The 26,822-nt window shown below is 36.0% G+C and overlaps 1 protein-coding gene across 1 annotated transcript in view; it reads left to right on the top strand.

Moving 5' to 3' along the window:
- The first annotated feature begins 13,743 nt into the window (after window positions 1–13,743).
- LOC123316002 (neurotrimin-like) overlaps window positions 13,744–26,822 on the top strand; it is a 165,537-nt gene continuing 152,458 nt past the window's right edge. The window contains exon 1 of the mRNA XM_044901912.1: window positions 13,744–13,914. Coding sequence (XP_044757847.1) covers window positions 13,818–13,914 — 97 coding nt within the window. The 5' untranslated portion in view covers window positions 13,744–13,817. The remainder of the gene's footprint in view (window positions 13,915–26,822) is intronic.

Raw genomic sequence — 26,822 nt, 5'->3', positions numbered from 1 at the left:
CACTTATCGGTGTAAAAAAAATCATCCAGCCACACTCAATATTGTTATTATTTGTTGAAAAGAAGCTTAGGTATTTCATATGATTTTTTTTCAGCAGCCCCTGCCCGAATAAAGCTTCTTGAGGATGGCAACAAAAAAGGGAATTTTTCTTTATTCTTCAAAACCAGAAAACTGATAAAAAAAGAAGTGTGTTCTTCTATAATGTCAGCATGATATATGCCGACTAGGCAAATTCAAGTTCGAAGATAATTCCAGGATATACGATAGACTACTTACGTGCTGATAAATTTGTTTTTTAAAAATCGTTATTTTCTGCAAGATTTTACATGAGAGCTTATTCCTTCAAAAGAGATCAAGCCATTGAAAATGAATCTTTTATTTGTATAATATGATTGAGGAAAAGTGTTTCTCAAGAAAACAATTTTCCCACCACTTGAAATTAAAGGGGAATACAACCAAATTGTTCATTGATTTCGAAGAAAACAATTTTTTTCAGGTGTCATCTTTAGGGAGCGTTTTGTAAGCAGGAGCTGCTCAAAAAAAAACCTGAATTCTGGTATAACCAGCAAAGCTCGAGAAGTTCGAGAGTTTTGACGTTTATGAACCGCAAATGTAAAAAAATTCACGCTGACAGAAGTTCATTCACGTTAACGTCAGTTTGACAAAAGTAAGGCTGACATCGATCACAGAAAGGGATGGTTTTCATCGATTCGGTTCATAGATCGGAGAGTTGTGTTTTTGGTCACGGCATTTATGAAATTCATTTTAATATGTTATTTTTTTTTTTCAAGAGAAAATTGGCCCATAAAGGTGGATCTACCGACAACGTTGATCTGCTCGCCTACTAGTATTTCAAGCTATCGCTTCAAGATGACATATATCTGTAGTTGAAGTAGTTTCCGTTGTCATATATTTTCCAGCGCCAAGTGAAGGTAATAATTAGCTCGCTATTCAAATCCTACTGAAACAACCTTTCAAGGCTCGTACCATATACATTATTCAATTGTTTCATGACATGTCAAGTGATTTTCAGTTTAATGACAGATGACGTATTGTTGACAGAATGTGATACCTATTAATTATAGATGAATCACATTAGGCGCAGTGGTAAATCTTCTGTTCGATATCATTTATTCATCAGGAAACTTCTCAGTGTCATCTCACACCCGAAAAACGTTTTCCTAGGAGAATCGATAGATCGGATTCACCGTAAGAAACACTAACGATGGCGCGCGCTAGCTGGGGATCACCGCTATTTGCTAGAATTATTTCACCAAATAATTTATGAATCGAAAGCCGGCCCGCAAGAAAATCCGCAATTTCATCATATCGGCGATATCAGGAAGCAAATATTAAAAAACGCGTCGCCTCTGTTTTCCTAAATGGGTATATTTGTCTTCCGGGTCCGAGGAAAAAGAGACTTCGACGTTTCTCCAAGGTCCCCGATGACCGCTAAACACGCCCGGGCGCCGAGATATATGAAGACAATTCACTGCGTTTTATAAAATATTTCCCGACCGTTTATATGAAACATTCCAATACGAGTAGGTTGTTATTCCTTTCTGCGAAACGGAAGACAATATTTTCCTGAATGCGGAAGAACTCGAACGTTTTTGTGCGATGATTTAGTACGACGAAACATGTACAGCGCCGTTCTGGAACAGCTGGTGGAGTTGGCAACAAAAAGTCAAATCTGCCCTTGCAGATAGATCGAGAGCTGGAGAAAAATTTTCACGAAGTGTTTTTGCACAAAATTTTCATATTACGTATACTGTATATCGGTTCACGGACAAAGCATTGGCAATCTGTGAGAGCCTTTGTCTAGTTTTAGGACAACAGCATAATTTTTACAACAATGAATGTAATTATTTACATATTCTTCTCACCTTAATATTGAACGAGAAATGACATTTCTCGTACTACATATTTCCCGAATATTTTTGAAAGCCAGTAATTTTTGTCCGCATACGCTTTTCGTCCGCAAACTCTTTTCGTCTGGCTTAGTTCGTCACTAAAATACCAAAAATGAATTTTCTGAATACAGGATTTGATGGAAACATAAGCGCCCGTGTCAATAACTGTCATCTATTTCTGTCAAATTAATTCTTTACGAAATTTGCTAGATTCAGGTACGTGGTTTGAATGTTGGTGGTCAATATAATCAATAATGGATAGTGATAGCGATATGGATATCAGTAGCACTACTCCAGAGATGGGGGAATTTGCAAATACGGCAACCTAGATGAGGCGATCAAAGTACCTACTTCCATAATATCTTATTTTGAACACATCTTTATGGGTATTTCATTACCTGTATGTGCTCCATATATGAAGTAAATGAAATAAAGGTATGTGAGGTCGACGAAAAACTTGAAATGAGATTGGAGTACCTACACAGTACTCCAAGTGACAACCAAGCACGTTCAAAATCGAGAGCCAGTACTCTATATTCACTGTATTTTTCGACCTAACCCTCTTGACGAATTAAAAAATGTCTTACTTTCCGAGATGATGAACTGATTGAATTGAATTATAATGAAAATTTTATTCATCTGTCAAATTTGACAGACAACAATGTTCCGACTAATTTTTGATTGTTTTTTTAGCCAATGAGCATACAATTAGGCGATAATTTTGCACTAGTGCAAATTATCGATAATTTGCACTTGTGCAAAATTATCAGGTCCTTCAAAATAAATGCAGACGTAATTATAAACGTTTATTACTTATTAAAGTTACATGAAAACTGTTGAACCTAGTTAATGAAATTTTTACAATTAAAAACGCAATTATTGAAATTTATGATTGAACCAGTCGAAGTTTGTTGTTGGTCAGAAACAATGTTACTTGAAGCAGATGTTGAAACTGAAGAAACACTAAACTCGTTGTTTTCACTGTTTCTCATTTTCCTAGAAGCTAGATGGCTTACGGCAGTTGCTCGGTGAGAATAGTTTGTAAATTTGAACTTTTCGCTATCGAGACCTGCTTTTTGGACATACAGCTTTGTCCATTTTGTGATCTCGATTCTGCCAACTGGGATATTCTTGAACCATATATTATTCTCGATTCGGTGTAAGAAACAGACGGTTCGACTTCACGTTAGATCCTCGTTTTGACAGAAGTTTTTTGTATAATCTTAAAAAAAAAGCTTTGATAAGAAAAATTAAATAAGAAACGGTTAATTTGACCTGCCTAACGGGGCAGATGTCTTCATTAGTAGTGTTTCTGATTAACCATTTACTGTCTGTTAATCTGCGGCCTCCTTCGATATCTTGAAGTTGTCTCCATACTGACGTTTTTGACTTTTTTGTATTCGTTGGCGTAAGATTGTCTATATTCTTATCAATATCTATAACAGAAGCATTTCCGAATCGCGACATTGCACTTAGAAAATTTGACACTGGGTTTTTCATAATGTGTCGTTTACAAAAAATTTTTCATTGCCCGTAGCAACGATTTTTTCCAACAGCTCCTACGTGCCTGCAATAAGTATAAATTATACAATTATCGTCGCCACTGGTGGCGGCAATGTGACAGCAACTGGCAGCGACACAATACGATTTGATGAATTCACAAAATTTTCTTACTAAATTTAACTCTTGCAATGGAAATGAATCGAAAATTTTTGACAAATCTGCTCTCATGCAAGTTAAACTGTAAAAGGCACTCGAGCGCTCCGCGCACTCGTGCTCTTTTTCAACTTAACTTGCATTCGAGCATATTTCCCAAAAATTTTCGATAATTTTCATTGCACTAGTTAAATTACAACTGAAAACCCGATAGGGTTAGATCGCTAGAACGGTGTACACCCCTCTTAAAACTCCATCCTCCGTATGGGATACTCAGCGCTACACTGTATTTACGAGGGACAATTATCCCGAAACCGGTCTACAGTTGCTTTGGGATGTTTCGACTTCTCTGAGATTTCCTACAAGCTCGCATTACTGGAACGGCAATTCTTCGGACATATTGTTTCCTGTTTGAAAAAATTTAATATGTACCTAGGTGAAAAACTGTCTATGTTGTCTCACCTGCTTGCTAGCCTCGGCTATCAATTAAAAGGCTTGACTAAAATAGACAGTTTTTCGTCCTTGGTAGATAAATAAGTAATATAGTTGCGATTACCCTCCATAAAATAACTTCAATATGTCAATGTATATTAATTTATTATTGCAATGAGAAGTTCTAAGATGTTTATGTATAAGGGCATCTGATATTTTTTTTTATTTTCGAGTGAATACCGATACAATTTGATCTTAATTCAGTAGGTGTAATTAGAAAGAATCGATTGGTTAAGAGTTAAATAGAAAAATCTTCTAAAAAGTTTTCCAACTCAGGAACTGTTCGCTATAAAACACTGTATTAACCATCACACAGTTATTTCAGAGCACGAAGTTCTTCAGTTATAAGAAAAAATGGTAAAGGAAAAAAGGGTTTCTTTCGACCTCAAAGATCTACTGTTGATATACTTGTACGAGTCAAAGACTTAGCCTATTTAGTTGGATTCAGAATTCGAAGTGATTTCTGAAGCTGCCTCTTCAAATGGGGAGTTCCACATGAAAAAAAAAGAAAAATTTAAATTTTCAGAATGTGGCTTGTGAGGTTTTGATATCGTTGTGATTATAAAAATGACTCAGAGTTAGATTTTCCATCAATTTTTTGGCAAACGCTACAAATTGTGGGTAAAACAACTTACAGAAAGTTTCAAATGTTGGACAATTTTTCCCTGAAATTATCGAAAAACTCGAAATGGAAAATATTGATATTACAAAGCTATACAGTTCGAATGCGTGTTTTAAAGCTCTACTCAAAAGTCAAATGACATATGAGATAACACTTAAGAAGGTAACTTTGTTTTGCCACTCTCTATACAAATCACTTTGCATTATTAAACTATCGAATTCCGATTTATCCTGAATAATTTTCATCTGAAATTTCTTTCTTCACCTGCATCGTTTTACATATAGTGTATAGGTTATTTTTATGACGCACAGCCTGTATACTTCATCAGAATCAGAAAATGAGTTGATATTCCCGAAAAAATATTCCCTCGAATTGTTAAGCTCTCAATTAAGATATTTCATTGACAAAATTCGATCACAGGAGAATCCATAGAATGTTTCATGAAAAAAAAAAAACAAGAAAGTAGATGATGGAATAGGAATGCTGCAGCTCCATTCGTTAAATAGCGAACAGTGGGAACTTCCATCTGCAGAATTCCATTCGGCGTCAATTAAAACGAATAAAATTAAATATCGCTAAAGATTTCGAGGGGGTAAAATATCCTGATACCCAAATTAATTTTCGCGCCGTCCAAATAGAGAGAGAACCGACCGACGCAATCCTGAATGACTAACTGGGTTATAAATTTTCCGCGGTTTTACCTAGCGGGCGGCCAGCGCCTGATGGCCATTATTCTCTTTTTCCAGGGCCCGTCTTGGGTAGCGAGTAGATAAATTAGGCTGAACGTTCGACGTTATAAAAATTTATGAAAAATATCCTGTTCGTTTTGCGGACGATCTGAGCACAATGGGACACGCAGGTTGTTTTTGTAAGGTAAACACTGTGTCGCGACAACAAAGACTCTAGCCACTGATTTATGTGATTTTTAATTTTACTTTTGCTGAAAATGACGGCGGTTTTGCTTCCGCAATATACTTTATATAAAAAAGGATTTCTGTAGAGGATATGATTTTTAAATCCGCGTAGTCGACAGTAGCGGATCCAGGAGGGGGGGGGCACAGGGGGCACGTGCCCCCCTAAAGACTAAAAATTCTTTCCTCGCTTGCACTGAATTGTCATATGAATTTCAAACCTATTTCCGAAAATTTACCTCAGTGGATTCGAATAGTCCACCAAAACTCGAATCTGGGAGATCTGAACCCGTCTCTGAATGCGACTACATATTTTATTTTATATTTTCGTGTTATTACTTCTCTTATTGACTGATAACCTTTTTTTTTCCACTTTATCATGAGAACAGAAGAAGCCTAAAGATGTTGGATGTTGGATCCACCCCTGGTAATCGGCATAAACATTGTTATGGTCTAAAGAATTAAATTTCTACCTCAGCTTAACATATCACAAAACAAATAAACAAAACTTCAGGTACACTTCAGTAACACCACTGTATCATTTTTGTCACACGTGGCAGGACACCTAACATCCTAAATGGCAGGAAGTCAGAAACTAACTTTGTAAATATTCTTAATGTATAGTGAAAGGAAAGCGAACAGTGTTAGAAAATTGGAATAAGGTATTAACTATGCCTGTAAAATTGTTCGTGCTCAAAATTATATTATTGTTGTTGAACGAAATCATATGATTGATTCAATTCTCTTGGGATTCAGTGTCATCTCTTTTTCACGTTTTTATCGTGGCTTCCACAAAATCAGACAAACTTACTTACTAGGCGAATCCATCTATCAATCTACTACTACTAGATAATACAGGGCGAATCTATCTAGAAAATAAATCCATAATTATTTTTTGTTGGTTTCCGAATTGAACGCTTCTGGTTCAGTCGTAAAAAAAGAGGGAACATGAAAGAGACGAATCGAGGGACGTGACTGTCGTAGGTCATGTAGCAATGGATCCGACCTTTTGCTCTGGGAACTTGTTCGATGTATCTGGTGTTTCACGCACTACATTTATGAGAATCCTTGTTCAACATAAATTCCATTCTCATGAGATTCAATTGGTTCGAGAACTGAATGAGTGGGATCCCATTCGTCGACTCCAGTTCTATGAAGTCAGTGAAATGATTAACGGTAATCAAAACTATCTGTTCGATATCCGTTTTTTTTTGGACGAGTGTTCATTTTCCCTAAACGGCATTTCAAACCGGCATAACTGCGGTTATTGGTCAAATGAAAATCCAAGATTATTTCGTGAGGTGCATACTCAGCTTCCCAAAATTAAATGCTTTGCTGGGTATTTATGGAAATCACATAATCGGCCATTTTGTTCTGCACCCGGTGATCTCACCGGCCAAATTTATTTAGATCTATTAGAGAACGCTATTTATCCAGCCCTCGTGCAAGTATTGGAGAATGCAGAAGACCATCAAACGATCTTTTTACAAGAAAAGTACAAAAGTAAGTTTGGCGGTATGTGCTGGGGTGAGTTCACGCTATTTGAGGAAATGCGTGCTCTTGGGGTGATTGTTTCGTCCCACTGCTAGGGTCGGACTCATCAGGTAGGTTAATGAACCCTAGCAGCTACCTACGACAATCGCCGAAGCAGCGTAGTTTGTGCCTGCTATAAACGCCGGTTACGTCGAGGGTATAGAGTGTTGCGTCGCCGGTGGCGCCATCGTTTGGCGTATGCTGCACCGCAATAGACGTATAATCTACCCTGTGATCGCAACCGTCGTGCGCAGTGATGCCATCGTTTGGCTACCCTTGGTACCATCATGGTGAGATGAAGTATTCCTCTACCATGGGTACAACTACGCCGCCACATAAGTACTCTTTTACCTGTCATTTCGTTATAGATGAAAATTTTGATAAGATCTTGAACATAAGGTATCGCATTACCACTCATCTCTATTTAAAATCAAGGGCTTGTGCTCATCCCCTAAGGAGGATTTCAGTTATCCGAGGGATTTTTCAGATTTTACGTTTAAAACCGGAAAATCGAGTTGTTTAGGTTTCGATGGACCACACTGTATATCGATATATGGGCCCAATCAATATAAGGAGCATGTTACGAATATTTATGTAACGAGCACATCAACATGATAATGGATTCCGCTTCCACTCTCGTAAAAATTTTACCCTATAAATGACAAAACTTAAATTCAGGATATAGACAGGATAAGATCATATTCCTTGTCACATTATTTTTTTTCCATAAAAAAAACATCTTAAATCAATAAAATTTCATGTGTTATTATTTATATCAGATGAAGAAGCCCTTTATACCCTTTCATCGATTGTTCCTTTCCGAAGGGCGACCTCACCAAGCCCCAAATAAATCAACCGAGCCAGTTAACGGCAACCTCCCGGTCTGGAGAACAGACACTCTATTCAGCGGGCTGGTCGGCCCCGTGCAACTTTTGTTCTGTGGGCGCGAGCCTCATAACAGCCATTAAGTTATCGCGTCGTGACTTATTGCCAGCTTTATACCCCATTTCGGACGTCCCACCTGCGACTTCATTTCAATAAAATACGACGGCGCACTTCCGTTCTGTGCATCCAATTCAATTATGTCCCAAAAGTGAAAAAAAAAGGTTCGAATAACCAGCCAGATCGGACATATCGGCAATTGGGGCCGTTCGAACGCTGGTTTGTTTATTTTCGTTATACCGGAGGGTGATTCAGTCAAAATAGGTCGTTTCCGAGGGTTGGATGTAGTGTGTTTCGTTTCATACCGAAAGAGCCGAAACTAAATTCGATATTTTCAAGGTTTTGATTACGATCATTAGCCTTCTGCTCTTCTCCAAACCAACGATTAGTGGTTTCCCCCTTAGTACTCTCGTTTTGTACCTCTCATAATTTATCAATTGTATCTTCTATTTTTCTGATGGACATTTTTATCGTGCTTGTTAGCATCCTGTCTCTGTAAATGTTATATTCAATGGTGAATTTTTGCATTCTTCAAGACCAACGTCAAATATATTAAATATAATATTCTTGCTGTGCTCATATTTGATTTATAATTATTGCTTCTCTCACATTGATGATCACATGTATTGATCTCTCATTTTATTTTCAATTTATTTTCCACCTCATGGCCTGTTTCAGTATTGGAACTCAGCGTCCTTTTTGAAATTCATTTTTCCAACTTTGATTGCTCGTCACTTGATTTACAAAATGAAATCACGTAAACCTTTTCATTTCGGAATATATTGAAGAAGCAGCAATTGGGAATCATTGAATGAATGTATACAGATCATGATTTGATGCGGAAATGATATTTTGAATGCTCACGACTGAATTATAGATTGAAAACAAATTGACGTCTATCCGTCAATCAAGCGTTTATTCCATGATCAAGCTTTGTGAAACCGGGAATGAGTATTATAGTTACATGATTTGGAGCACTACATACACAGATGTACTTTGCACAATGAGATATTGGGATATGTCATTATCTGGTGTATATTCCGAGAAATGAAATGAAATATAGAGATGAATGCTATTTGTGAGTATAGAATAATTCTGAGGAGACTATAGAATGTCAGATTTCACAGAATCAAGAATTGAACATTTGTCATTTGCTCATTGACATCTCCGATGTTATTACCTACCATATCGCTACTGTTTCGAATGAATCATTATGTGAAATCATTCCTATTCTGAATTTTTTTCTCAATATTCACGGATTTATCCGCTGACTTTGCGTCATGAAAAATATTCTTTTTTACGGTAAACAATCGATAATATATCAAAATTAATTTCACTACAAAGATTCAATAGCAATTTTTAAATCTAAGTGATCATATATATCAATTCGTTTTTTACCTGCATATAATACTGTTCTGATGCGGAATACTGCAATAACAATAGAGCTCATTATTTGTTCATATAATAGTTTATAGTATCGAATAAGGTATAATTACCTAATGCGATAGCATAATGTAAACAGAAACATTTTAATCAATGTGCCTTAATTGGCAGAAATTCAATAGAATTCAATGGAAATATAAATATTAATAATAATCAGATTCATAACAAACGTCGATATAAATATCAACAAATGTACCCATCGAACTAGCCACTATTATCTGATTACATTTGAGTAATAACATTTATAAAAACATTCAATGTCGCATAGAAAATACCTCAACCTGTAACAGTCTATTAAAGTTGTAGAAAACAGCTCAGCATACTTAGAGAACCAAACAAAGTCAAGGCAGATCATTAATTCATTTCAACAATAAGTATCTATCAAGCCTTCATAAATTCAATAGTTATCAAATTAAAAAGTGGGGACGGAAAATGAAGAATTTTGTTGTTTTACATAATTAAAGCGTGGAAAAATGAAGGATACAATAGGCAATGATGCCGTTTTTTTCCGTTGTTGGTGTTTGAACAGAGACGACCAAGCCTTCAGTTCTTTGAATAAAAACGTGATAACTATGCATACTATTCCTGTCATTCGTACCCTTGACGTGCCATATTCTCTTGATGGATGCCCAAGCAGAATCCGCAAAAAATCTGGTTCATCGATCTCCTGTTCATTGCTACAATAATTGAAATTTTCGAGTTAATGTTTCACAGTTTGGGTTCAATCAATCCTATATGTTTCCGCAGTGGTACCTGAAATTGGATATTGGATGGGAAGTGACGTCGGAAACTGAGCGTTTAATTTATTGCCAGGCTGTTTCACGCTAATTTGGATGATTTATAACGCCTATTGTAGATAGATTAGATTAAGAATATGGCATTGTAATGTGACAAATAATTGAACGATCAAGAGGGATCGATTGTCATAAGTTATTAGCTCGCATGTTTCGAAAATGAGACTTCCACAAGCATTTTCATCGCACAAAGGTGCTTCAAAAAAGGTGGATGTGAAATTTTGACCAATGATCTCTATATATGAAAGCATTGAGTACTTCCGATTACTATCAGACGTTTGTAACAACTACAAGCCTACAGACTTCATCAGTGAGAGTCTCTATTTCGTTCATTTTTCTACTATGTTGTCGCTGTCTGCATCATAGTGACATTGTCACTCTGAAACAGACAATACTTAATGACCATTTTAGTTTCATTACTCCAATCACAAATTATTTTTTCGTGAAACTGAACAAAAAATTTCATTTTATTAATAATTTCCGAACGAAAAGTCGACTATTTTTGAAGGCAAGTACTTTTCGTCCTCATACGCTTGTCATCCGCTCTGTTCCTCGCTCAGTTACAGATTTGCTGTGAATGCTTTTGGGAGAAAAAAGTACCATATTGAAATAATCCTTTGAATATTTTGGTCTGAAGGTCGTATGCCCCGTTTCATTTAACGAAAATTGAATTCTTGAAGCACATTCAAGTACACAATTTCTGTGAAATAAGGATGGTTTTAAAATTTAATCTCTTTTAATGAAGCGGTGCATACGGCCATTAGCATGCTTAAGCTCGAACTAAATCAAAGCATGCAACTACTGCATAGTACGAAGCATAAAGCATGTTTTAATTCGAAATAGTTATCGTACCTAGATTCATCCTGCATAGAGAATAATCATATAATAATATGCCCTTGATTACAAAGACTGAAATCGAATATTTCAATAGTTAATAGGCTCATTAGATTCGAAATATCACATTAGCTCGGCAACGTTGAACATAATTACAATTCATTTGATTAAGGTAATAGCTCCTATCAATGTGAAACATAGGGATCAGCGTTTCATTCCAGAATTGAAATATTAAAAAAAGATGGTTTCTGATTGATATTTGAATAAAATGGAGGCGACATTTTGAAGATGAAAACGATAATGATGAGAATTACCTTTAATTTTTCTACAGGTTGATTGGAAACCCAATTACAGAAAAAATAAAAAAAATTCGAACAAGTTGATTATTAGCTTCCATAAAAGTAGGTAGCACTGTCAAATAGGATGTCACATCGTTCACAAAAAGTATTGAAAAAATTACAGCCAATGAAATTTTCGTTCAAATATTCAGTCACTTCACGCTTTTGAGTTGAAAATATATTATAATATATTTGTTGCCATGAACCTCACGAAAGTATAATGCCCAGTTTTCGTTTTTCTTTTCATCATATTGCCAATTGAAATAAGTAGAATGATATTTGTAAAATTATCAGTTTCAGTTTTCAGTGATTTGGTTTCTGAAAAATTGGAAATCAGTTCATGTCCACAATATGTATATTGATATCAATGAATGCGTGAATTTCATATGTTTTAATCTTGAAGTGAAAGACTATGTTCTATATTCAGAAAAACAACTATAGACAAATTAACACTACTTATAAAGGGTGTTTCAAATTGCGCGGTTTTTTTTAAGAATAAATAAAATATAGATGGCGCACCGAATTCGTCTGGGTATTTCGACTTTTAAAAAGTACGATGTACGACATTTATAAAAATGACTTCGTACACGATCCAACGACGCGTTCAAATTGTTATATTATTTCATGAAAATCAGCGTTCTGTTAAAAGTGTTTCTAGAAAATTACGTGAATTTTATGGTTTACATTATCGTCCATCTGAAAGCACTGTTGGTCGAATTATTAACAAATTTCAAGAGACCGGTTCGGTGATAATCGAATTTTGTGGCCAGAATATTGATAAAGAGGACATTTGGTTTCAACACCTCACTTTGCAAATGACACAATTGATTTATTGAAACAATCATTTCCGTTGGACTTTTTTCTTTGGGGGTTATGTGAGAAGCCAGGTCTATAAAAATAATCCACAATCGATTCCTGAACTGAAGAATGAAATAATTCGTGTCATAAGTGAGTTAGAGCCTTAATTATGTCAAAATTTCATTGAAAATTTAAACAAAAGAGTAGACGTCTGTAGAGCTGCAAGAGGAGACCATTTTGCAGAAATTATTTTTCGTACATAAATGTCATAACTGATACTTCAATTAACAATAAACAGTTTTTGAAAACGATTGCAAATTATGTGTTTTATTTATTTAAAAAAAAAACCGCGTAATTTGAAACACCCTTATAATTTTCACATTTCATCGATAAAAATTTATATAATAATTTCTTTGGGAAGCTCTGTGAAACAAAATGCTGTATCAGTAAAATGAACTTATGAAATTTCTACTACATCTACCTTTTAGCATTTCTTATATAAGTATATATAATTTATGAACATGTCACTTCTTATTGGAAGTTTACTCCATTGAGGATTCTGCTTTTGAAACTCTTCATGTATATCGTCTTTTGTATTGTTAGATTTTAACGGAATTTTTTTTTATCTGATCTGTCATACTTATACTGTTATATAGTTAGCAATGGATTGTTTATTTTAGCGTGAGCGTTGTCATTTTCTCACTAGAAATTATCACAAACCATGAAGAAAAGCTCTGAAACACAGTACTTCTAAGACAGACAGCGCTCAAGTTTTGCACGAACTCTTGAAACTTCCTTTCAGAGTTTTCAACTTGATGGAGGATTTTTTTTTTAAAACTAAGCAGATTCGGTTGAATACTTACATAACCTAGATGGGTAATGGACCGTCATCGAATTTTTTTGTTTTATGGAAAATTTTTTCATACAATTTGTTGTTGAAAGGTCCAGTTGCATGATCTTCCTCGCATTAGCATTTGGTTTCCTTCTCGACATCTCAAGATCTCCCATTATTATAGTTACAGTACGAAAAAGAGAGTGAAAAGTCAATTTTGTAGTATGACCTTCTCGAATTCTTCTTGTGTAGTCAATCAAATGTATTTGAAATAATGGCCATTGGAAACAATGCAATTTTCGATAATATGCAAGCTGCTAGTCCTAGAACTCGAACATTACTCAATAACGTGCTGGCATTCCAGCTCCCTGTTCGATTTTTTGCGGTAGCTAATGATACGAATAGCCTTCATCTCCGACAGCTTCATTATCTTGTCCCTACCATAAGAAATAAATTGGAAACAATACGAAGAACGGCGTCCTTTTCGGGGTTCTGAAGAATCAATCATTCGGAGATGACACTGGACGCAAGAAGAGACTCGCTACGTGTACTAAATGGCATAAACTCACTTATGATAAGAATCCGTTGTTGTAGGTCAAGACCTGATGCTGCGCTTGCGTTCGCCTTCCGACGTGGGATTGCCAAACAAGTTGTGGCGTCCCGGCGTTAGTCTGCACGCGTCGCGGTGCCGCACCGAGTTACCACAGAGATGCGGGAGAATATGCGGTGTTGCGCGACAACAATAGCGATCGTCGTTTTTACAGGGTGTTTGAGAACTGTTTGGAGTATCATGGATCCGAATATAGGTAAGGGAATAGGAAGATTGGACATGTTGTCTGTTAAATTATAGGTTCCGAAGTCCAATGTTGAATGACCTATAGATTTAAGTCGAAGGATATTGTTTTTTTTCTACGATATCACACAAACTCTTATTTTCGAAATATAATCAAAGCCTTGTTTCCGTGATGAATGAATGATAACATTCAACTCAGTCACAGCGGTATAGGAGAAGTTTCAAAACATTCTACCAAAATTTTCTTGATTGTGAAGGAAAGGCCTCATATAAAACAATATTTCAATATCCCCAATCAAATACTCCGAACAGCTTCAAACAGAACGCTGAGAAACCTTATTCTGCATAATGTATAATCATCCTCATCACAATCATTCTCATAACCTTTCACGAGAAAGAAGCACATTTTCAATGAAATTTCCTCGCTGATTGCACTAAATTCCATAACATATATATTTGATTTAATACCGTAGATTCGGGTGACTTGGGACGATTGTTGAATTCAACTTGTCATATTTTCAAAACGGTGACCTATTTTCATCTGAAAAAGAGGTTTGAATATGCTTAATGACTAACACTATTGATTAGGATATATACCATGCTTCAGAATTAGGATATAAGTTTTGAAAAAATAAAATATACTTGTCCCAAGTCACCCACCGATTTGGGAGGGTTGGAACACAAGTTAAAATCTATTGATTTCTCAACTCTCAAAAGAAATAGGTGACTTGGGACGGTGTATAGTTTTGAAATATTATAATTTGTGATTATGTAGTTGAAATCCGGTAAGGAAATTAATTGATAAACCCATATTACAGCGAAAGTAAATATATTGCAACTCACATGTAAAAAAACTAAACAAAACAAGGGACCTTTCATTCTTTGGTGGCGGCATATTTCCTGCTGCCACTGTGCCGTTTGTATCTATTCGACATTGTCCCAAGTCACCCTATGAAACAACAAAATAAATGCATGAGATTCGTGTTGCCGTTTGATTTGAAAACAACCTTGTTTCATGACATATCTAATATCCCAATATCCCACGTATCCAGAAAAAAAGTTACACATGCACAAAGTGAAACAACATGTACAGGACACTAGAAAGTATAAGGAACATAAAAAACGCGCTTTGACACTCCTGAATTCATTAATTTTTCCTGTCTATTCAAACGCTCTGGTCACGGCAAACTCAACAGGAATTAATTGTTAAACTAACCGAAAAGACGCTACACAATCTCATAAGTTTGTCCCTTCACTCATAAATGGTGAGAAACAAAGAAATCTGCAAGGGGGGGTAATTGTCCCAATTTACAGGAGTGTCCCAACTCACCCGAATCTATCGGTAATAATACTCGAAGGCTAATTTGATAATATGTTATTTTCAGATATCGAATTTTTCTCAACTCGTTTAGTTTCGCTGCAAAAATCATTAAATTGGCTGGCTCTTTGTACTCAAAGCACTTTCATCCACAACACGCTCAAATTCATAGCGTAATGCGTGATATCTTACAATTAATTTTGGTGCTGTTCGATGATGAGAAGTATTCAAATCCGTTTTTCTAGAAAACGGCGCATCTGATGGAAAAACGAGTAAATATATTTCGAAAAAAACATTATGTTATCAAAATATTTCCTCAAAATTAGGAAATATTCAGATGAGAAAATGTTTTTGTGAGATAGACCCTTAAAACATCCAATTTTAGACTCACCTGATCGGTGTATCACATTTCCATCCGATGACTTTTATTGAGAGATAAACGACTCGAAAATCCTTCGAAAATTCCTGAAAAAGATGGGTTCAGTTGAAAATTCGTCAAGGCCGAACGGTTGCACCTAGATGGATGAAATTCTCAGATTTATCACTAGAAGAGTTGCTCTTTCAGAATATGCATCGCATTTCCAACTACAGCTACTTTTATCGAGAGATAAACGACTCAAAAACTGACCTTCGAAAAATCCTGAAAAAGCTGGGTTCAGATAAAAATTCGTCAATACCGAACGGTTGGACCTAGATGGATGAAATTCTCAGATATGTTACCAGAACAGTAGCTCTTTCAGAATATATGTCACATTTCCATCTACGGTTACTTTTATTGAGAGATAAACGACTCATGTCTATTGGTCACTCTGCAGTAAAAGATGAATTCTGAGGACCTTCATTCACGAACGTTTTATTCGTTCAATTATTTTCCCTAGATTTCTTGAGCTTTCTTGATATTTAAGGGGGTATTTTGATGTTATCAGTGCTTTCAAGATTATGAAAGAATATTCAGTTCGCGTCCAAGATAGCTATTTATATCCCAACTTGTCCTAAGAACGAAGTTCATAGAAATATTTCGACCAGAAGTGAAAATCGAATGGACTTTCGATCAGAAGTGAGGAAGTGACTCTTCGAATGCACGAGATATAAATCCACCAACTAATCCATTTATATTCCGTTTTCTCTATCCTTCCCGTGGCATCTGATTAATGTGGAGTGCTTTATATTCTCCGATAAGTATATATCCACTATTCATGGAGAGTCAGAGGCAATCCCTTTGGAAAGGATTCTTATTCGACTTCGATGAGACTTTCCCATATCTTTGATCTTTATTCTGCAGATTTCAAAGTTGAGATTGAAATCCTTGCGATAGCTAATAAAGTATAAAAAACAATTCAGATTTGACCTTCGTTGAAAGTATGTTTCAACACAAAGAATGTATACCAGTCGTATAAGATTTCCTCCAATTTTTATAGAATAAACCTCTACAATTTTCCAACATTCTTTCGAGACGACCTGTATATGTTTCATTTGAAAGCTGAAAATAATTCGCAATGTGTGAAAATTCCATCAAAACCCTGATTCTGCAGACGTAAGAGCCCATTGGGATGATCAAAAGAATAATTGATTGTTTGCCAAGAAAAACGAGTTTTGTTGAAGTTGAAATCCTTAATTTTTTGTGCTTATTCCGGACGTTTATTATTGGAAATGAATTTAATGCTTCCTTCGAAAAGCTCGCATTATTCTGAGATTATTTCTATCTACAATACTGACAAATCCAGACATTTGGTGAATGAGAAAGAATTGTCAACTACTAACATTTTCCATCGTATTGGAGCGGATGCTGCTCATTCATCCTAGTTTATGTGATCCCTTCTTGCTTACTCCTCAGGGAGCATTCTACAGAATGGTTGGTTTCTCGTTCAGCATCTCGAAGATATTATTTCCCATTCCGGTTGCTTCGAATGAGAAAAGCCTATTTTCCGAAGCCGATGCGCTAAATAACTGTTCGTTTCAATCAACAAGATCGATAGCTGTCCAGCCTTTTTCACTTTCTTGTTTTCTTACGCTTCGTACCAATCATCTTGGATTTTGATAGCGCCGGAGTCATTTTTATTTTATCGGAACTTATGTTTGCTTTCGATTTCCACGGCCGGAATCGATATTTCAGTAGTTATTGAACTCGCATGAATTTGAAGTGTTGGTTGGAGGAAGTTTTCAGAAAGCAGAGAGCTCTGTTCCGTTTTATGATGAAATTAGGACAGGACTTCCAAATACAACTCGAAATAATGATGAATAAACTTTGTTTTACTCTCATATTATATGCCTCTAAACTGAAGATTGTCTGCAATTTCTCACCAGAAAAATTGGTTTTGATTTCATGTTATTAACAAGATTTTTTCAGATTGAGGTCAAGGAAATAATTAAGATCATTCTCTGAGTTCGACATTCAATAAAAATTAACTATACTCATTTTTCAGTGGCTCCATTATTTTTAACCAAAATTAATTTACTTACTTTGTATTTAGAGTCCTGTAGATTTCAGAAAACAAACTGAAAACTTCCTTTCATTCATCTTTCACCTTTCAGGCTTCATCACGAGAGTAAGTGGAGAAATTCGAAGATAGGTACAAAAGACACTCTCTTCAAATGATTGTCTCAGCTTTTCATTAATTCATTCAGAAATTTTATTTAGAATGAGTGAACGCTAGGCTTAAAATAATACTGAAATTTTGAATTTTTCGAAACTATAGCCATCAACAAAAACATATTGACTGAAAGGTTCTTCCTCTTCTTACTTCCTTTCATCATTTCCTGTTTAGTAGATAGTAGATAGAACATAATAGGGTTATAAAATATCAAACGCATTCAATATTACCCAAATGGTTATTATTTCCGGTTGTGAAAATCTGCAGCTCTTAGTACCTACTTGGATTGGTTTCATTGTTATAGAACCGAAAATAATGGAGTTAAATATTTCTATTCGGAAATTCAAAACTGGAAATCGAAATCGTTCCACTGTTGATAATTGGAATTCAGGTGTGTTTGAATTATAATGATAAAAATGTCATTTGCACACTATTATCGTAATCCTATGAATTAAAATTGAACCTGTTATCACATTTTTACTTTACCTACAGTATTTTGCTACTACTGCTGGATGAATTGGGAAAAATTAATTGATATGAAAATGTATGGGAGAAAAATTGAATTCCAATGTCAATATGTTTTCTATAATGAAAAAAATTGAACGATTTATCTCGGATAAAATTTGAATTGTTTTCCCAACTCAACCGGGCGGATCAAAAGACTATTGTTTGATGAAGCTGCGGATTTAGGATATAGGTTAAAATAATACCGTCATGAAATATGACAAATTTATTAATTTTCTAAATATTTAAACTTGGGCTCCGGAGGAGCTTTAAAAATTGTTGAAGTGTGATCATATTATGTCATACGAAAATCAGTGAATTTGTTACACAGGAGCTCAATATCATATTGCTGCCTGTTTTGGCGATGGGCCCATTTAAGACGCTTTCCACTGGTTTCCTTTTTGATGGGCCACAAGGTTTTTGGAATCACTAAACACCAACCACGTATATGAATTCCTTAAAGAAAATTTAAGCCTTTAAATAGCTCATTCAACTGAAAGAATTTCTTGTCTTTTGCAATTTTGTCATGAAACGCAAGATTTTTGACAGAAATCTAAAAATGTGAACGTATGGGGTTATACTTGTAAATCACGTTCACAATAAAGATATAAATCAATTTTTAGAATGTCCTCAAAAATCTTTTCATGAAAAAATTGCACGAGATAAAAGAAATTTTCAATTGAATATACTTTCTGATGCCTCTGATGGTTTTCACATTTTGTCTCCAGAAAATGCGAACAAATTTTTTTGCAATAATTTTGGGACACCATTCATAGGTGAGGTTTGTACAAGATCAAAACAACTCCTTGGGTAATTGAATTTTTTTTCTTGTCTGAGATGTTTGAGCTGTTTTACCTATCTCGTTATTCATGGGAATATAGAAGCTAGTTCAACGTGTTTAATTTAGTCGAAGCAATGGCGGTTCCAGTGGGAGGGCATAGGGGCCATCCCGAAATTTTTTACTAGAAGAGTTGCTATTTTACAATATGTTTCACATTTTGATCTACGATGATTTTTCTGGAAGATACTAGTATCGAAAGTTGTCCTTCGAAAAATTTCGAAAAAGATGATATCGGTTAAGAATTGGTCAAGTCAAGATCGAACGGCTACAGCGAGCTCAATGAAATTTTGAGATTTATTACTAGAGCAGCCGTTCTTCCAGAATATGTATCCATTCCATTCCATTGCTGAATCTCGTTATCGAGAATGAATTTACAAAAAGAATATCGGTGCTATCGAACTTATAATTTCTTAGGGCTACTTGCGACTGTGTGCCCTCCTGTGACTGAAGAGACTCAACCGTGACCTATAACAAAGGGTACCATACTCTTTGCCTACACAGATCCTTCCACACTCCGGGCATGAATAGTCACCAACCAGATGTGGCCACCGCTGCATTCTTCTCGAGTCTCCACTATAGCTGTGGACCAAAGACCTCCACTGTGATCTGTCTAACGCTAGTTGTTCACAGTTATGATTGGCATTAACTGATTTTAGGGATTGATGCAATAAATCCTTGAACCGCTTATACTGGCCTCCTGGTTTCCGAGCTCCCTCTGTGAATTCGCCGTACAGAGCTATTTTGGGGAGTCTTGTGTCTTGCATCCTCATAATGACGCCGCTTCATCTTAGTCTGGCCCTCGTTACTTCAGTCTCAATTGTTATACAACTCGCGCGCTGCAAGACTTCTGCATTTGAAACTTTGTGGAACCATCTTATGTGCATTATTTGTCTTAGATAACGTTGTTGCGTTTGTTCAAGCTGTTTAATATGTTGCCTGTAGGGATTCCAGCTTTCGCTTCCGGAAAGAAGCATTGGGAGGACTACTGCTACGTAAACAGTTGTCTTGGTCTTCAGATTTAGGTCGTGATTTTGTCTCTTAGCTTCCAGAATGCTCTTGAATGTTTATGAAGCTTCATAAACACTAGATTATGTATCACATTTAGATCTATGTGGGATAAACGCCTGTCCAAATTTGACCTTCGAAAAATTCACCTTGAAAGAATTTCAAGACCGAACGGTTGCACCGAGGACGATGAAATTTCCAGTGTTTTCTTGCCAACATATAGCTTTTATAAAGATTACTTATTTTATATCAAAAAACAGCTCAAAGAATTTCAACTATAAAATCAGGCCCCTTTCAAAATCACTCCTGGAAGCGCCACTGTTCGAAGCTCGATCAGTATATAAAATTCATGTTTCAAATCAATTGATCAACCGTTAAGGGAATATTATCGAGATTACCGGATCAACTCTTCGACGAATTACTGACGAATCCATGAGAGTCCATTTCGCTGATTATTCGATGCACGTAAAAGTACCTGTGTGCTCCTAACTAGCAGAAAATTGCTTTGCATCGATAACATTCTACAAAGCAAACGGTTCCCTCGTGTACTGAAAAGCTTGAAAATCCCCATACCCGTTTCCTGAGTAATGAGATCGAAAAAAGCAAATGTATTGCCCTGATTCGGCCAAAGAAAAATATCACGCTTCGGAAAGTTTGATTTCTTTCGAAAATGGCTAGTGTATGCGGGCGTGGGTTTGCTGAACATAATCTGGCTATTACCAGTTCATCTGCTCTCATGAGAAAGGGGTATCAGAAGGCTACATGAACAGAGCTGTTAGACTTGGGATTCGTTAAAGTGAGAATCGGGGGGATTAGATTACTCCGTGGATACTTCGAAGATTATAATTATTTCGCCTCCAAGGGTTGTTCCTTTGTAAGAAGCTTATGTCAAAATGCGAATACACATTACAAATTTATTCTGCACGATTATATTCCATTTGCTTTTATGTGTGAATCAAATTTCATCTTTATTATTTTTCTCGTTTAGGAACGTTCACATTCACCACGTGAGGCTTTTATTGTTTGTGAGGTATAGAGTGTCGCGCAATCAATTTTAACAATTTCTTTCCCATCCACTTATCCGTCTGACTTAGGAAAGTCACTTCCTTTGACTTATTCATTAGAAGGTATTCAAAATTATCTTCTGTCTAGCTTCATCCACTGACCATAGGACAACACCGCCAATGGATCGAGTTCTGTCAGTGAGATTATCGCATTTCCACCTTCTACGTCATCACTCAATCGGTTTTGAACTGAATTGCACCTTTTCTTTAACATTACAGATTTCTAGTGTATTAGATTGTTATTCTGAAGAGAATTGTGGTATCACTCAAGGGTTCTGTGTTTTTGAGCTTGGAAACGTTTGAAGGTTCAGAGAAAATGTCATTTCTTCATTTATATGAATAATAGATAAAATGGGTTATGTTTGAATGTGAAACGAATCGAAATAAACGGCGATAATAGATAATTGCATATTGAAGATGAATATCAGAGCTAATATAGATGGTGGCAAGTTGAATTCGTTATTATTATCGAATAAGAAGTAGTAATCCAGAGAAAAATATTCATTATCTACCCCCAACGAAATTGCGGTTGCTCATCTATTGTATTCCAAATTCTATTCCGTTCAACAAATGGAATGGAAAAGCGGGGTTAATTATGAAAATTTAAAATTCTATATCTTTTTATTTAGGCCGAATCTGAATTAATGGTAAAGAAAAAATATATGTCTGTGTAGTCCTCAAGAATGAACTGCTAAATATACAAGATTTCTCGATGAAAATAAGTAGGGGTAGTTCCTGTGAATTTTTTTTCGAAACCTACCTCCCTTCCATGATTGGAAGGAGATGAGGATTTGACAGTTTTTAATTTTTTTCACAGGTTCTAAGAAACACTGAGTCATAAAACTATACAAAACATGAAGCACTAAGTAGATGTTACTGATACAATTGTTTAGATCTCATAACTTTATTTTTAGGGGTTGAAAATAACAACCCCTTATGATTTTCCTTCAAAAATCGTTTTCGTGGAGATTTTCGAAAAATGAAATTGTTTTATGATTTCCCATTCAATTCTGGACGAAAAAAGTTTTTTGCAAAATTTCGATAGAGTCGACACTTTTCTCGGAAATAATTAAAAACTTACAAGCAGCCAGAGAGTTGATGCAAGTATTTTAGCGGGATGTAGTCATTCTATGGAACACTTATACGATGAAATGGAATGAACACTGATCAGAACTGCTTGTAAGTTTTCATTTATTCCGAGAAAAGTATCGAATATATCGAAATTTTGCAAGAGACTTTTTCTCCAGAATTGAATGGGAAACCATTATAGAATTTTATTTCTCAAAAATTTATCCCACGAAAACAATTTTGGAAGGAAAATCATGAAGGGTTATCATTTTCAACCCCTAATAATGAAGTTATGAGCTCTAAGAAAATTGTGTGATTAACATCTACTTAGTGCTTCATATTTCGTATAGTTTTTATGACTCAGTGTTCTTTAGAACCCGTAAAAAAAATTTAAAACTCTGAACTAGTCATCCCCTTCCAAAGCCGTATCTTGGATGGAAGATCTATTTGGAAAATAGTTTATAGGAACTACCCCTGCTTATTTTCATCGAGGAATCATCTCCCTAAGTCCTTCGCATTTTTTTACAGTATATACAAGTCAAATAATCATCCTGTATATGGATGAGTTTGACATTAACACAGATGTCTAATCAATCCATTCTAGTTAAGGAGAAATCTTACAAGCATCTTTCAAAAAATTCAGGAAAATATACTGAACTCCTAATTTATTGTTTAAACTGATAAAGTAGCCGAGAAGAATCGAATACGTTCAGGAAAAGGATGATAGCTCCACCATCTTGAATATTTTACATAGACGATTTTTTGTGAAATGATGCAACTGTATGTAGTTCGTGCAAATAATGCCACACCCAGAGCACCAGACTATTCTCTCACAACAACCCACAGCTCTTCGTCCTTCATCGATATCATACAGCTCCGGAGCATTTTTCAATCTTCCATCACAATCCCCGGTGAAAAACCAAATAATCCTGAAAGGGGTTTTGTGATATTTTCCGCTTGGTCACGCAACGTTCGGTCATTTCAGCTCGCACGTGTCGAATGAAGCTTCGAATTTCATTAGGAAAGGGCACTTGTTTGTTTTGCTGAAGACGAAAATGCTAGATTCGAGAAACCTTGTGTTCAATATCGAATAAATCGAGAAAACAGACCTGAGGGTTGTGTAAGGATGAGTTCTTGATACCTCGTAGGAAAAACACTGCTCACTCAAATTTTCTCCCTCCGTCCACCATCCTAGAGTAAATTGAAAATATTTTCTTGTATGTAACAAGTAACAGCTATAAATTGTATCCAATTATATGGTGGTTTTATTCAGATTATGCATTTTTATAAACTTAATCAAAAACCAAGACAAGCTGAAAACCCAGAAAAATAATACATACACAGGCATAATTTGACCAGTAGCTACATACAAGTTTCGAAATATTGTGCCAAGAGTTAGTGATTAGGGTAGGTACAGAAAAAAGGGAGAGAATACTGAAGAACAAATTAACTGTATATGAAATTACAGCCAGATTGATGGATATAAAATGAGAGTCTAGTAAGGGACTTGATTTTGTAATTACGCAAGGAAAAAATCTTTTTCATGATAGCGACCAGGCAATATTTTTTCAATACCTACTACAAGCAAGTTAAATTGTTAATAAACATTGTAAAGGTCGATTACCATTACGTATTCGCTGAAACAGGGGCGAATATACTTGATGCAATTTCTCTAACCTTGCTATAAATTGATAAATCTCAACACAGGTTATTTTCGTCGAGCATGATAGAATGTCGTAGTAAATAATGAGTTAATTCTGTCGGGTATAAAGGAGTTTTCATCAGAATTCAGTGCGAACGAGCGAGGACCATGGTAAACAAATAAAAGGCTGTTTTGCAGGAAGAATTTTAATTATCAGTTATCAATTATAGCTCATCAGCCACAATATTGATTATTTTACATAGGAAGCATTCCTTATTACTTTGCAGTTTTTCCGTAAAGCGGGGGGGTTTATTGGTTGGATGAAAAAACAAACTTGATGATTGGACCCTCCATATCATTCTGTATGTTCTGCTCTGGATGAGTCTTGTTTCTACACTGTGCAAAAAATTTAACGCACATTCTAAAAATCTCAATTTTAATGAAAGTTAACTCTATATTGACTTTATATCGGATTGAGATCTGGACTTCTTGCTGGCCATTCCATTCGAGAGACTTCAACCTCTTCAAGGTACTCCTGAACGATGCACGCACGATGGAGTCTGGCATTATCGTCCATAAAAATGAAATTTTCACCAATGTATGGGGCAAATGGCACTACATGCTCTTCAAGAATGTTCCTTATATACTTATCAGCATTGATAGCTCCATTATCAACGACCACTAGGTCTGTGCGAGCAGTTAAAGATATTCCACCCCATACCATAATCGATCCTCCCCCGAAACCAGTAGTATTCAGGAAATTGCTCTGAGCATATCTTTCGTGTGGACGTCTGTATACAAGGGAACGTCGATGACAATGGTAGAGGCAGAATCTAGACTCACCTGTGAAGAGAACTCTTTCCCAATCGGCCTCTTATTGTCTGAGTGCTAACTTGCACCTCATGAGTTTGCTCAAGCTGAATTTGAAGGAGGCGAGCGGTTGCAAACCGTTGTCCCAACGAAAAAACTCTCAAGTAACGTTCTTGAATGGCAGTTGTTACCCGTGGTCTACCCTGTCCTGGTCTTCGGACATTCATACCTGTCTTCCTGAATCGCTGCAACATTCTGGACACACTTGTATGGGAAACTCCAAACCTTTCTGCAATTCTTGTGTATGTCCACCCTTCTTCTCGCAAAACTACCGCTTGGCACATTCGTCTTGAGTCAGAGTGCGTGTTTCGCGTTGCATAGCGATCGAGTGTAGAAAATCAAACGAAAGAAAAACTATTGATCACTAGAATTGATCGAGAACAACTGATTTTAGAATGGAGCCAATACATTCAAAATCTGATAATATCAGCAGAAAACCGTTGAAAGTGGATAACATATGCATGCATAATTCTGATAAAAATAATTATCATTGAGAACACCTTCAGTTGTAGAATAAATTTGAGATTTCCATAATGTGCGTTAATTTTTTTGCGCAATGTAGATGTAATAGCCAATATGATTGTCATCTGAACGATGAAAAGTCGATAATATGGTATAATGTAACACTTCTGTTACAGTGGTATTAAATAATTGTTTTAACCTATTATGCCTCTGAACAATCAACATCACTAAGAACCGATTTGTATCATACTGTCGGAAGTAATTCAACCGAGTAAAGTCGTCAGGTAACTTGGCAAGCTACTATCACTCACACAGTGTATAACAATGAAATAAGAAAGGCAAAAACATAGTCGTAAAAAATTTCTGAAGCAGCATTGAGGATGCTGCTCTCCATAAAATTCTCTCCGTCTTCGATGCCAAAGTATCAGACACCAGACCACCAGACGCAGCAAGAGACCCAGACAAAAGAGCTGTGGACTTGCAAACCCACTCATCACTGAAAGTGCCGTGAGGAGGCTGGTCCTATCATTCCTTCCATACAAAAGTCAGGTGGCGATAATATCGTACTTTCCAATTCCTTACTGAGGGAGCGAAATAACAGCTAGATAAAACATAGAACATAGGGTCCTCGAGTTATAGGGCCATCTCTAAACCTCCCAAAAAAACACACCCGCCACTGGCTAGACTCAGAACTTCCTTACACAAACCTAGCATCGCCAACGAAATACTCTGGACTCTTTGCCTGGACTAGGACAACACCATCGAGCATATCCATCGTGCCTACGACAGACAGAGACAGAGACAGAGACCTTTGGTTCTTTCTAGCTGAATCCCTAGGAGCTTATGAATCACTTCTCCTCTGACATTAAGCGTTTTCTCAATAAGATAGTACTTGAAGGGTAGATCTAGCTCTTCGAGCTTGTATGGGTGCCACAATATTCAGCACTTGTAGCTCTGGTGGGTCTGATCAACACGCTAAATAAACTATTACTGTAGAGTATACTGCTGGTTGATGATGAAATTCTGTCTGTGCTATGGTTATGCTGCATATACATAGACAATTCATTGAAAATTATTGACCCATAACAATTCAACTGTGTTGTTGTCTAGAAACTTCTTAAGCGTATCATTTCGAATTGATAATTATCATCCATTCGCTACATTAGGTACTTCTGTCCTAGTATTTAAGATCTTGTTTTTCCACCTCGAGGAAAGGAAAATCCGAAACTTTTATCCACCTTATTTCGAACGGACTTCCTCTTTATATAAGTTAGCCGATACTGCCGTGGCCGTCTAGTTCTTCTTTGAGATATTCATTTGTCTTTAGATTTATTGAATAAGTTTGAACGTTTCATTGTATACACTGAAATATAAATTAAACTCCGTGAAACGAAAACTTTCTGCAAGCTCTGTCGGATATTTCGCAGTGTCAACGAGGAATTACCTGAGAAAATGGAAACAAAGTGGAATTTGTGTAATGCTGCCTACCATCATTTGTGTTTCAGTTAATTAGTTTCTGCTGGGGAAAGACAAATAGTTGTTCGTGGAGCAATGAT

The sequence above is a fragment of the Coccinella septempunctata genome, chromosome 6 (assembly GCF_907165205.1).
Source record: "Coccinella septempunctata chromosome 6, icCocSept1.1, whole genome shotgun sequence".
Lineage (NCBI taxonomy): Eukaryota > Metazoa > Arthropoda > Insecta > Coleoptera > Coccinellidae > Coccinella > Coccinella septempunctata.
The sequence above is the reverse complement of the archived record's forward strand: the minus strand, read 5'-3'. Positions and strand labels throughout refer to the sequence as shown.